At 34.5% G+C, this 13,990-nt stretch overlaps 1 protein-coding gene across 1 annotated transcript; it reads left to right on the top strand.

The window, feature by feature from the left end:
• Positions 1-9,603, top strand: LOC132617999 (DNA repair protein RAD5B). Its single transcript, XM_060333067.1, has 18 exons — positions 1-1,620; positions 2,613-2,746; positions 2,879-3,014; positions 3,329-3,382; positions 4,109-4,264; positions 4,773-4,924; positions 5,288-5,366; positions 5,496-5,720; positions 5,875-6,018; positions 6,125-6,277; positions 6,396-6,463; positions 6,620-6,742; positions 6,852-6,951; positions 7,055-7,167; positions 7,409-7,973; positions 8,319-8,390; positions 8,482-8,580; positions 9,201-9,603. The coding sequence occupies exons 1-18, from the start codon at positions 100-102 to the stop codon at positions 9,321-9,323; spliced, it is 4,017 nt and encodes a 1,338-aa protein (XP_060189050.1). The 5' UTR covers positions 1-99; the 3' UTR covers positions 9,324-9,603.
• The last annotated feature ends 4,387 nt before the right edge of the window (positions 9,604-13,990 follow it).

Raw genomic sequence — 13,990 nt, forward strand, 5'->3', positions numbered from 1 at the left:
ACTAACTCATTCTCTCAGTATTTTATAACAAAAAAATCTTCTCTTTTTTTATTTTATTTATTATAGCTTAAGTTCTTCATTATTTACAAAAAAATAATAATGGAAATGGAAGCAATAGTTGAAGAAAATGAGAGCAAAATCAAGATGATACGTTCAGTAATTGGTTATGAAATTGCAGAAAAGGACATTCTTGAAGCGCTTTTACAAAAAAACAACAATCTTGAAGCAGCTATTAATTATTTGCTTGATTTTTCACAGTTATCGACAGTTAATAAAACTGTTACGAGTACTGGGGTACGTATATCTGGTCCGATAAATCAAGAAAATGGCTGTGAAATGGTTAGTGGGCTAAAAGTTAAAGAGGAACCCAATGTGGTTATGGAGGAAAAGAAGGATTTTGATGGTTATGGAGCAAAACGGTTAGTTGGGAAATTGGATTCTGGATGTGAAGTGGTTAATGGGCTAAAAGTTAAAGAAAAACCTGATGTGGGTATTGAGGAAAGGAAGGATTTTGATGGTTATGGAGCAAAAGGGTTAGTTGGTAAATTGGATTTGGGTTGTGAAATGGTTAATGGATTAAAAGTTAAAGATGAACCTGATGTGGTTATGGAGGAAAGGAAGGATTTTGATGGTTATGGAGCAAAAGGGTTAGTTGATAAATGGGATTTGGACAGTGAAATGGTTAATGGGTTAAAAGTTAAAGAAAAAACTGATGTGGTTATGGAGGAAAGGAAGGATTTTGATGGTTATGGAGCAAAAGGGTTAGTTGGTAAATTGGATTTGGGTTGTGAAATGGTTAATGGGTTAAAAGTTAAAGATGAACCTGATGTGGGTATTTGTGAAAAAGGAAAAAGTGATGAAAAAATGAAGGTTTTTGATGGTTATGGAGCAAAAGGGTCAGTTGATAAATGGGGTTTGGGTAGTGAAGTGGTTAATGGGTTAAAAGTTAAAGATGAACCTGATGTGGCTATTTGTGAAAAAGGAAAAAATGATGAAGAAATGAAGGTTTTTGATGGATATGGAGCAAAAGAGTCAGCTGGTAAATCGGTTTCGGGCAGTGAAATGGTTAATGGGCTAAAAGTTAAAGAAGAACCTGACGTGTTTATCGATGAAACAGGTGAAAACAAGGTACATAAGGATGTTCTTGGTGGTCGTATATCGAAATGGAGACGTGATTTGATGAAAGAATTCTATGAATGGTCAGAGTTGCCCGAAAACAATCCACAACCGAAAGAGGAAGAGAAACTTGAAATAGTAAAGTTCAAAGAAGAAGAACATGTACTTAATGTTAAACCATTATCAGTAAAGCCATTGAAGAGTTGTACTAATAGGGGTATTTTAGGAAGTAAAGAAAAGACCGGAATTGCGAAAAATAGTCTTAGTACTGTTGTGATGGAGGATGGTGATTTTCCTGAAGAGTCTGATTGGTTGTTAGTTGGAAGAACTGTTGTTACTGGGCTTTCAACTACAAAAGGGAGAAAATTGGAGAATAATGAGATTGTTCATTTTAATTTTCCTCAGCTTGGGAGTAGTAAAAGTAGTTCACATTGGGGTGGATCAAGAGCTGCTCATGCTGCCGCTTCATCCATTGTTAGGTTCTCGACTAAACGATCGGGAGAGGTAAAACTTGAATTCAATTGTTAGGACCTTAGTTTTAGTAGTATTAAGTATTGTTATTTAATGTGTTGAAGTTTCTTGCTTTTATGGTGAATGTTTGTACGTTTTTCTAGTAGGTAGAGACGAATTTTCATGAATAGTGTAGTAATTCTTTTTTATACTATTAGTGTATATAACATAAATCTTATGATTCTTAGTATTGAGGTCGTTGTATTATTGAAGTTAAGGGTTCCTATATGACATTTATTGAAATTTTAATGGGTTTTCACATATGTTTATGTATAACATGTGTAAAGCGTCATTTATTTTTAGGTTCTTGACCAAACGAACGGGGGAACGTAAACTTGAATTCAATCATTAGGACCCTAGTTTTAGTATATTAAGTCTTGTTAGTCTTTTGTTATTTGCTTAAGTCCCCTCTATTTGGGATTAAATCTCTTTAGGTATACTTTATTGGGAATTTATTCATGTGGAAATCTTGATTTTTTGGTGTTGAGATTGTATATTGGGTTCTCGACCAAGCCATCTGGGGAGGTAAACTTGAATTCAATCATTAGGATTCTTGTTTTAGTATTAAGTCTTGTTATTCAATTTGTTGAAGATTCTTGGTTTATAGGTGAATGTTTGTATACTTTTCTAGTTGTAGAGATATATTTTCACGAATAGCGCAAATTCTTTTTACACTGTTAGTCAGAATATATAACTAAGATCCTATGATTCTTATTAGGCTCGTTGTATTTTTGATATAACAATTATTAAATTTTACTGGTTTTTCACATATGTATATGTATTCTGTGTGTAACTATTGGGTTCGGCTGAACTCGTTGCACAAATATTGTCTCCGTCTTTGCTAGTAGGGAATTGGTTCTTCCTCATTTTGTCATGTATTGGTTCTTGTGAAAATCTTCATTTTTTAAGATCATAATGATACAAATCATATTTTTTTAAGATCATAATGATACAAATCATACTCATATTTTTTTTCAACTTCACAGATTGGGCGTCTCCCAATGGAATGGGCAAAATGCCTCATTCCACTTGTAAATTCTTCAAAGGTAAAGGTTCTTGGCCGATGCGTTGCTGCGCCTGTAAATCTGTGCCTAATGCAGGAGCTCATGTTGTATGTAAGGTAAATACATACTATGTTCTCTGCTGTTTTATGCTTCTGACAATAAGGTAATAATCATTTGAAATTCAATCCTTTAAAGAATAGCCTGCAGTTGCTAACATGCTCCTTTTTTTTTCTTCTTCTCCTTAACAGTTTCTACATTCACCAGTCAGTGTTTACGAGCGGTGAAAAATCATCATGGAGGCTGGATTCTCCCTCACAAATTGATACAACAACATATCCACTACTTACTCTGTTCAAGCTACTCAAAGTCAATCCCTTTCAGAATGTATGTTAGTTTATTGAAGTTTTAATGGTTTTTCACATAAGTATATATATAATATATTCTGTATGTAAAACGTTGGGTTCGGTTGAAGTAGTTACACAAGCACTCTATCCATTATTGCTAGTAGGGAATTGGTTTTCCATCGTTATATCATGTATTGGTTCATGTGAAGATCTTGAATCTTTTAAGAATGTATGTTAGACAGTTTATTGAAATTTTAGCGGTTTTTCACATATCTTTGTGTGTGTAAAATATTCAAAGCTCCCTCTAGTTTCTCACTGCTGATATCTTCATTCTCTTTTACTTATATTATGCAGGCTGAATTCACCCCGGATGAGCTTGATTCTCGTAAACGCCATCTCAATTTAGATGTATGTTGATTTTAATTTGTGTAATCTTGAAATTGTTATTTTGTTTAAGTTGCCAAGTTCTCGATATTTAGATGCAAGAATAAAAAATTATATGCTGGTTACTTTTTTTAATCAGTACAAATTGTATGTTGATTGTATCGTTCCAGAAGGTTGCCAGAGTTAAGTCATTTGGACAACTTTTGGAAAGCACTATTTGTTTGAAAAACAAGTTTATGGAAGTTAAAGATGTCTTTGGATGGTTGTTGTTTAATCTGAATGATTTGTGAAAGTTTTGTGAAATGGCAGGATTTGGGTGAAAAGAGCACCTCAACACTTTTTTCTTTGGATAAGGAAAATCACCTCAACACTTTTAACTTTAATTTCTTATTCAACTTTTTTCACAATGAAATAACCATCCAAACAATGGCATAAAGAAGTAGACATACAAAGAAGCCAAGGGGATTCAACATCCACAATATATACATAAAACATACTTTGATCTTGTATATGTAGTGTAATTTTTTGACAAAGGGGGTCTGGATTAACCCCTTGCGGTACCTTAGCTCTGCCCATGCATGACTTAACTTTTTGCAAAAATTGCACAAAGGCCAATTTGATTTCATTATTGCTTCCAGTGATTTTGCACCTTGATTGGTATGCACATTTACCCTTTGCTCAAAACCTTTTTATACTTAGTAAAGCAGAAAAAAAGAAGATTGTCACTGATGTTCTGCTTATTGTTAACAGTCCGATTCAAATGAAGCTGCTTCAGTGTTATCAATAGCAAAGCGAAGAAGAGGCTGCCAGCAGTATTCGGAGCCAAACAAGGATGAGCAAGAGATAGATATCTCCGAAGCATCTTTTAACAAACTTGTTGGTTCTGTAGACATGTATGACTTGAAGGTATGATCCATGTACATGTTTCTTTTTTGTTGAAACTGAAAAGATGAAGCTGAAACATATTTATTGGATGTAAAAGCTTAAGCTGTTACGAAGAGTAAATTTTATTTGTTCAAATTATGTCTTTCAATTACGCCCTCTCATGTGTAATTTTTTTTTTAAAAATAATGGGTGGCAGTGAGATTCAAATCTAGGATCTCTGCCTACTCTGGTACCATGTTAAAGTGTGTGACCATCTAAAAGCTTAAGCTGTTAGAGAACACATTGTTATTTACTTTTATATTCTCAACACATTTACCAAAAAAAGGAAAATTATATTCTCAACAAGCCCTTCATATGAGGGCTTAATTCTTTTTTCATGAGCCGAACACTCTGATATCATGTTGAAGTGTTTGACAATATCATTTAAAAACTTAGGCTGTTAGAGAAAGCACATGTTATTTATTTAAATTATGTCTTTTACTAATATTCATCTTGCTACTCACCGATTTATACCTTTTACGCTGTATAGGAGATGGAGGCTCCAGATACACTTATGTGCAGCCTAAGGCCTTACCAGAAAGAAGCTCTTTACTGGATGACAGAATCAGAGAAAGGAGCTGATGTAGAGGAAGCATCGAAAACTCTTCATCCATGTTGGGCAGCATATCGGATATGCGAAGAGTAAGCACTTTCCTCACTGAATAAGACATTGCAAATACAAACACCGGAGGAACTACTAGGATGATCAGTCTTCCAAAAAGTTTCTTCTTGGCCAGACATCCTGGAACCACATATGATAGACAGACTTTGGTTTGTAATAGTAATAATGCAATGGCTCAGTATTCGGTTTTGGATGGGAACGTAAATGCCTCCCAAGTCTGTATTAACTCAACAATTAATGTTTATATGTATAGATATCCAGTTAATCCCCCCCCAAAAAAAAAAAGACATTGCAAATAGGAAAAAAAATTGACCTGTGCCTTTAGATAATTTTTTTATTGTTAGATTCTTAAACATATCTCACTAACCAAGCTTCTCCAACAGGAGGAAAATTTATGTCAACATTTTCTCGGGGGAAGCAACTACCGACTTCCCAACTGCATCGAAAGCAGCACGCGGAGGGGTGAGCTTCCCTTCTTGCGCATCCTTCTGTCAATTGTCTTATATTTGACATGATCGGTCTTTTACTTAGTGTGTGTTAAGTTTAATTGCTGCTATTCTTTATTTGTCTGAATCAATTTGATCTCTGCAGATATTGGCAGATGCAATGGGTCTTGGAAAGACAGTGATGACAATTGCTCTAGTACTCGCAAAACTGGGCAAGGGTAGCCCTGATGATCAGGATTTTGTCTCAGAAGACGCAGACGAAACTGAATGTATAACAAAAAGAATCACTTATACTGATACAGAAGTATCAAGAAAGGCAAAAGGTGGCACTCTAATTGTCTGTCCTATGGCGTTACTAGGCCAGTGGAAGGTAAGACTCATAAAACGACCATTGAAATGTCCCTAAATTTTTTTTGCCATGTTTTGTATGAAATCTCTGTGAACATATAGGTACCTTATTATCAGATCTTGAAATACTGCTGCAGCTCCAATAACACAAACTCTGTTTTTCTTTTGAATGCTAGGATGAACTTGAGGCACATTCAAAACCTGGTAGCATTTCAGTTTTCGTTCATTATGGCGGGGACAGAAGTAATGATCCTAGAGTGATAGCAGAACAAGATGTAGTGCTGACAACGTATGGTGTCTTGAGTGCAACTTATAAGGCTGTAAGTTGTAATGGATGCTATTTTCAAGTATTGGCATACAGAATTCGCTTGACATCATCCGCCTCGCTATTACTGTTATATTAATAACAGCTTTGTTGTTACTCAGGATAAGGAGAATAGCATATTTCATAATGTTGATTGGTACCGGGTGGTTTTGGATGAGGCACACACCATCAAATCCTGGAAGACTCTGGGCGCACAGGCTGCCTTTACTTTATCAGCACATTGTAGGTGGTGTCTTACTGGTACCCCTCTTCAGGTATATTCCACAAAAATTGCAAGATTACTGCTAATTGTTGTCTCATTCGAATTACCAAAGAAAGAAATGCCTGATGTTTTAAGATTTGTATTGATGTAACAATTACTAAATGATGCAGAACAATTTGGAGGACCTCTACAGCCTTTTATGTTTCTTGCACGTTGAGCCATGGTGCAACTGGGCATGGTAAGTTTAGATGAATTGATTCTATCTATTCATTTTGTATATGTATGTTGATGGAGTTTTCAAATGCCAACTACTATGGCCCTTTTTCTATTTCTGTTAAAAAGTTCGCGTAACTCGACTGAGCTAGTTCCATCTTCCTGTTTGCTCCTAATTTAGGTGGAACAAGTTAATACAACGACCTTATGAAAATGGTGATCAGAGAGCTCTAAAATTGATCAAGGCCATTTTGAGGCCACTGATGTTGAGGAGAACAAAGGATACCAAGGACAAAGAAGGAAGGTGCTAACTCTATTTTTTTTTTTTCCAAATCTTCTTTATCCTACTCTTCTTTCAATTGATGCAAATATAGTTTTTTTCCCAACACTTATATGTATTCTTATGAAATCAGGCCGATTCTTGTTCTCCCTCCAACCGATATTCAAGTCATTCAGTGTATACAATCAGAAGCTGAACGTGACTTCTATGACGCCCTCTTCAAAAGATCTAAAGTAAGAGAAATTTACCATTTAGTTGCTTTGATCGTGTCTTGCACATTTTACATGAAATGATCGTTGTTGCTTATGGAAATTTTGTTTTTGGTGAATAAACCAGGTTCAATTTGATCAGTTTGTGGCACAAGGAAAAGTTCTTCACAACTATGCTAACATTCTTGAATTGCTACTAAGATTGAGGCAGTGTTGCAACCATCCTTTCCTTGTGATGAGGTTAAAATGAGTCTCAATCCAATAAACTTGCTATAATCTAATCTATGGTGCTCAGACCCTTAAAAAATGCTGTTGCAACTATGTCAGATCCTTTAAAGCTGCATAGCTTTTGGAGGATCCGGCACACACTTGGCGATATTTTTGAAAAGTCCTAGTCCGAACAAAATAGAATCTTAAAACATAGCTTGTTAGTTTCTTCTGATATCTAACACACTATATATATTTGCTTGTAAATGTGCAGCCGAAGTGATACACAAGAATTTGCTGACTTAGATAAGCTTGCAAGAAGGTTTTTGGAAACAAATCCTGATTCATCAACACAGAAAGCACCTACACCAGCATATGTAGAAGAAGTTGTTGAGGGAATTCGTAATGGCGAAAATACGGAATGTCCCATATGCCTTGAGTCAGCAGATGACCCTGTGCTAACACCATGTGCCCACAGAATGTGCAGAGAATGCCTTCTTTCAAGTTGGAGAACTCCAGCAAGTGGACTTTGTCCAATTTGTAGGCAAATGCTGAAGAAATACGAGTTAGTCACATGTCCTTCTGCTAATCGGTTTCGAATTGATGTTGACAAGAACTGGCAAGAGTCTTCAAAGGTCTCAAAGTTGATGGAATGCTTGGAGTCTATAAGAAAAACTGGTGAAAAAAGCATTGTTTTTAGCCAATGGACCTCATTTCTTGATCTTTTGGAGATTCCACTTAAGAGAAAGAAAATTGGATACTTGAGGTTTGATGGAAAGTTGGTGCAGAAATATAGAGAAAGGGTCTTGAAAGAGTTCAGTGAGACTAATGAGAAAACAGTAAGTATTACCCATCATCTAGGTTGCTCGGACTTTTCAAAAATGTTGCCGGGTGAGTTCTGATCCTCCAAAAATAGTACACTTTTGAGGATCCGACACGGTTGTGACAACATTTTTAAAGAGTTGAGCCACATTGGTACCATAATTACGTTGCTCAGGCTCCAAAATGTTGTCGCACCAAGTGATGGATCCTCCATGCACTATTTTGGAGGATCTGATTGACATTCGACGACATTTTTGCAAGAGTTTGAGCAACATAAGTACCAATACACTAGTCTGATTCTTGAATCTTTTGCTCAACTTTTTGAAGCATTATTTAAAAAAAAAAAAATTGAATGTCTTCAGATTTTGTTAATGTCACTAAAGGCTGGAGGTGTGGGCTTGAACTTAACAGCAGCTTCTAATGTCTTTCTCATGGTAATTCTATATACTTTTCTGTTTTGGTTATTTTTTATTTTCACTTTTGTTTTCATACTAATGTTAATGTTCTCACATTAAATTATTGCAGGATCCATGGTGGAATCCTGCAGTTGAGGAGCAAGCAATAATGAGAATTCATCGTATTGGTCAAAAGAAAACAGTTCGTGTTAGAAGGTTCATTGTTAAGGTAAAATATTCCTCATTAAAGAAATGTTACTTTTAGGTAATTTTCTTGATTAAACACTTGATAGATTTAACAGAATCCTAAGTTTACTGTAAACTTGCAATTATAGTTAAAGATAGGTTGTGGCAAGGGATTCAGTTGAATCCTTTTGTTGGAAAATTATGCTACGTAAATATGGTAACAATAGTTCCTCTTAGTTATACATGAACTGTTGGATCCTTCTGAAATAAAAGAAGGTTTATGTTCACGGACAAAAGGGGTTCAAAAATCATTTTACACTACAAGTTTAAATTTTAGGTGTAACATTTTAGTATAATTTGAATTTCTTGTATGAATTCTTGATTCTGCCACCGTTGATAAGTACTTGGTTAAATAGTCCAAGTGCTTATTCGGACACCACCGTTTTTTTTTTTTTTAAAAAAAAAAAACTATATCAAACATGTGAGACGTGACATGGTATTAAAGCAGCACTTGTTCATTGTGCATCACTTCTCTATTTCCATAAAACAAGAGTATATCTCAAAATCTCTTTACAACTTTGTGTTAACAGTTTTGTTTAATTTTGTTTTTTAGTTTATATACATATTATTGATTTGTCTTTATGGTCAATGGGGTATATATAGGACACAGTGGAAGAAAGAATGCAACAAGTCCAAGCAAGAAAGCAAAGGATGATAGCTGGAGCTTTGACTGATGAAGAAGTGAGGTCTGCCAGACTTGAAGAACTCAAGATGCTCTTCAGATAATTGGTTTTAATATATTGCAAATTTCCAATTATATATATTTAATTGGATGTTAAATTAGTGAAAAAAATGAGAAAAAGGAGAAATCAATGCCCAAGGGTGGATAAAATTGTTTTTGTATAGTTACAATTGTTCCACCTGAATTTTTGTAAAGTCTTTTTGAAGTCACAAAGCAAGATATTTTCTTGCTGTCTATGCTTAAGTTTTGTATATTTTTCATGTGTCAATCTTGTATGATCAAAATGATAATTTTAATCTTGAAGAACTCAAAAATATTTGGGCAGAGTTGATTTTTTTTATTATAGTCGCGCAGAAGGTAATCAGGTGTCACACCCGTTGTCACACCCCAACCTTGGTGAGGTATGATGGCACCCGGTATCTGGCTAGGACCGAGCGAACCGAACTGTAACTAGCATCCTCTATGTCTTGAAAGACAAACAAGGCCAATGAGGCCAACTTGTGAACATGATGTCATGCATAAGTGAATACTGGGCCATCTAGGCTAACATGTAACTCTGGGAACAACGACCCATAATATACATATATGCAAAGGCTTACGCTAAACTGTACACAGGAACTGTCTGTAATTCCTCTAAGAACATGACCAAAATATATAAGTTGGGACAGGGCCCCTGACATACCCATAATACAAAAGTACATATACAACCTTGACTCGGCAACGCTCTCACCAATCCAAAATTGTGCTCTAGAGGTAATCTATTGTGGATGGTCCTCATCTCGCCTGGCTAACCCTGCGTGGCATGAAACACAACGCCCCTAGGCAAAGGGACGTCAATACGAATAATGCATGAGTATGTAAGGCATGGAGCATAATGCAATAAACATATGTCATAAGAGGAAAGAGTAAGAATGTAACTTGACACCTTTGCCTTACCGAAGCAGTCTTAGTATACAAGTATATATATGTATATCTACCCTTAATACTCTTAAAATCTCAGCTACATCCATATACAATGTTATGGCTTGATTAGCTTATTATTTTAATGTTATTTGACCCTGTATTGTGGAACGTGCAACCCGATCCAAGTCCTCAATACATGTGTTGCGGCGCACAACCCGATCCATGTTCAATGCATGTGTTGCGGAACGTGCAACCTGATCTATATATAATGCATGTGTTGCGGAACGTGCAACCCGATCCATCATCAATCCACATAAAGTACTATCACAATTCTATTTAACTTCTCTAATGTCAAATAAATACTGAGTACATAGAGATCTCTCGGGAAGTATAACATAAACAATTAGGAGGTTATATGGCTATTTGTATATCACCAAGAAGTTCATAACCTATATATACTCGTTTCGCAATCAACAACCTTCCAGTTTTAATTAGTACTTTAACAGTTTAATTTATATGATGGTATTTAATTGATCACAAAATTTTAAAAATAAAAATGACTTTGGAACATTAAAATCTAAATCCATAAAAAAGTTTCAAACGTGTGGATATTATTAATGATTTTCACCCCCAACTTTGCTTTAAAATAACAACCCCCCCCCCCCCCCCCCCCAACTTTGAATAATTAATATTCTCCCCCCTTTATTCTAATTGACTTTTTTAAAATGGAGTCTTGTGTATTTAACCTAGCCGATGGACTCCCCGATTTTAACTGAGTCAGTTTTTTTTTTGTGCCTAGATACTATTTTCTGACATTATCAAGTCTGTTAGTTTTTCCTCAGTTTTGCACTATAACCGATGGACATCCATCGATTTTGTCCCATCTTTTAGCAGTGTGTACCTCTAAACAGTGGCGGAGCTAGGAATTTTATCAAGGGCGTTCGAATTCATATAATCTATATATTAAGAGTGTTCAATATGTAATATATGTCTGTAATACGTAATAATTGACGTGCCTACACGGTATAATTTTTCGGCGAAGGGTGTTCGGTTGAACACCCTTGCCGGTAGCCACTGCCTCTAAATATGAGTTCTCGCTCATTTCCTCTTTTTTTTTTTTTTTTTCATAGTTCCTGTCAAATTTAACAAATAAATTTTGATGAATATTTTGCCGGAGACTGAAAGTGTTAACTTTTGGCGAACTTAAAAGACCAAAACTGTTAAGTGCATACTTAAGGGACTATGTCTAACCCACCCTCATAGTTAAGGGACCATTTTTATTAACTTGTGACAAACTTAAAGGATCAAAACTGTTAAGTGCTTAGTTAAGGAACTATTTTGAACCAACCCTCATAGTTAAGGGACCATTTATGTCGTTTTCTCTAAAAATGGAATCCAATATTACTGATTTCATTCTAAGTCCACCTTAATTATCTTTGATATTCTTCTTTACCAGGATTAAGCCTATTGCTTTTTCTAGTTAGTTTTTCTCGTAACAATCCCACGGTAAAAAAAACAGAAATTAGCACAGAGATTCATTGCTAATCTGTCGTAAATAGCCTGTACGGCCGTATCCAATATTTTTTTAATAATCCATCACTATATATGATTAGCGATAAATTCTTAATGTTTAATGACTGAATTTACGGGTCGCTTATTTTTATTTTTTATTTTTTGCAAGTGAATAATATTTCTGAGTGAGAACAATTAGTAATTGAGGACTAAGGTAGAGGAATACTTTTACTTCTCATACACGTAAAAATTACACCTTGTAATTATTCTTTAAGGGAATTTACCAACGTTGATAAATATGCAGTAAAGATTTTGGATTTAAGTCACGTCGAACTTCTAATATACGATGTACTATGTGTACTTAGATACCGTAAACATAAATTAGAATAATACGTCTAATATATATTATGCACCCGATCTTTTAAAAAAAAAAGATTCAGAATGACAACAAGATATTATTCGAATATTATCGTTATCTGAATAATTTTAGCATATTGCTGCATTATTGTTAAAAAGAGAAAAGTGTCTTAATTACTTTAACTAGAACTTTCCTTTTTACATTATAGTCAAATACCATTGAAATGGCATCTGCTTGACCTTCACCTTAATTAATTAACCTTCATTCTTTCCTCGTCCCCTAGAATTTCTTCCATCAATACATATGCTTATAGCTTCTTTCACTAAATGGAGATTTTCCATAATTTGCAGTGGTAGCAGTAGTAATACGCAATGAGCATTATTTTTGTTGGAAAAATTGCGATAAAGAGTATACAATCGCACATAATTGATAAAAATAAAGGACATAAGAGTTAACGTGGTTTTGTCAAAATGCATACTGTCTTTAGACAACATATAGAGAAAATTGTTTGTTTGTTTTTCCCACAACTCGCTTTTGGCCTAGGGCCCTCACATTAAAATTATATGTATCATTAGCGTAAGAAATTTCTAAGCCATCATATCATCTTTACAGATTGTCTTAACATGTTGTAGCAGACAACCTGTCTTATCTTCAAGACTACAACTCTTAACATTTTGACTTACCTGTAGATATCCTTAGCTGACATGACGGTATAAAAACTCTTTACACAAGCGGTGTGTATAACTTAAACGGAATAATAATATAGAGTTCCTCCTTTATAAGAAAAGATGGGTGAGAAAAATAATTCATAGTAAAGACAAGATCTTAGACCATATATGAAAACCCATGCTCAAAATATTCTAATTTTCGACACAGGATTGTCGATAAAAAAAGTTCAATGGATTCAAGTAGAAAGTTTTCTTGGACATATCAATAAGTTAAACTCATACAATGAGCTGTTTCATGCCACAAATAGATTCGAACACTCAAGATATTTGTTGGACATGCAGATTCGCATCTCTTACGACCAACACATTCCTCTGTTTATGGAGCGGAAGGAATTTGTTTAGCCTTGCAACTATTTCAAAGTATCATTTCTAATATATCGATGAGGTCACAAGTCGTTTCATACAAGAAAAACTGACGATGTACATAAATACTTGGATGAGAATAATTCACATATTATTTATCCAAAATAATTCTAATGAAGGACAATCTTAATAAATTTTAAGATTGTTTAGCTTTTTCTTCTTGTAAAGATTGTTTGTGGGATATTTTATGGATCATCTCCTCAAACTTCTTTCATATTGCAGGAAAAAAAAAATCTCACCAGCAATCACACTCAAGACATAGTATTGATTTTATTGTAATCTTCCACAAACATACATTCGATCCACAATTAAAGGATTATATAGTCACATGAAATGAGATATTTTAAATTTGTTATGTATGACCTGGATCATACTCATTATTTTGTGTTAGTTTCTTTTTCCTTTTTATCTTAATCATCATGTTTTTTTTCTAGTGTAACTAGATCAATATTGCATCATAAATATTCAATTAAGTCTAATATTTGACCATTCCTTCATTCCAGAAAGAAAAATACTCGGAATAGTTCAATTTGTACAGACGTTTTCAAAATGAAAATGTAGTATTCGCATCCAATAGGTCCAAGTCAAACTCTTAATTTATATGGTTGACACACAAAAAAAGTCTTTTTCATAAATAAATAAATAAATAAATAAATAAAAACCTGGCGATTGAAGAACCCATAAGGTAATGAATAAAACAAGAAAGATGATACCATATGCATCTACCCGGTATATGGTGGGATGATTGAGATCTCTCCACCTTTAATTAAATGCTCAGATTTAAGCCCTGTCATTAAAGATTGAAATTTCTAGTAAGGAGCAGTTTCCTCTTTCATAGGATCTAGAG

This window comes from Lycium barbarum, chromosome 11 (assembly GCF_019175385.1).
Source record: "Lycium barbarum isolate Lr01 chromosome 11, ASM1917538v2, whole genome shotgun sequence".
Taxonomy (NCBI): domain Eukaryota; kingdom Viridiplantae; phylum Streptophyta; class Magnoliopsida; order Solanales; family Solanaceae; genus Lycium; species Lycium barbarum.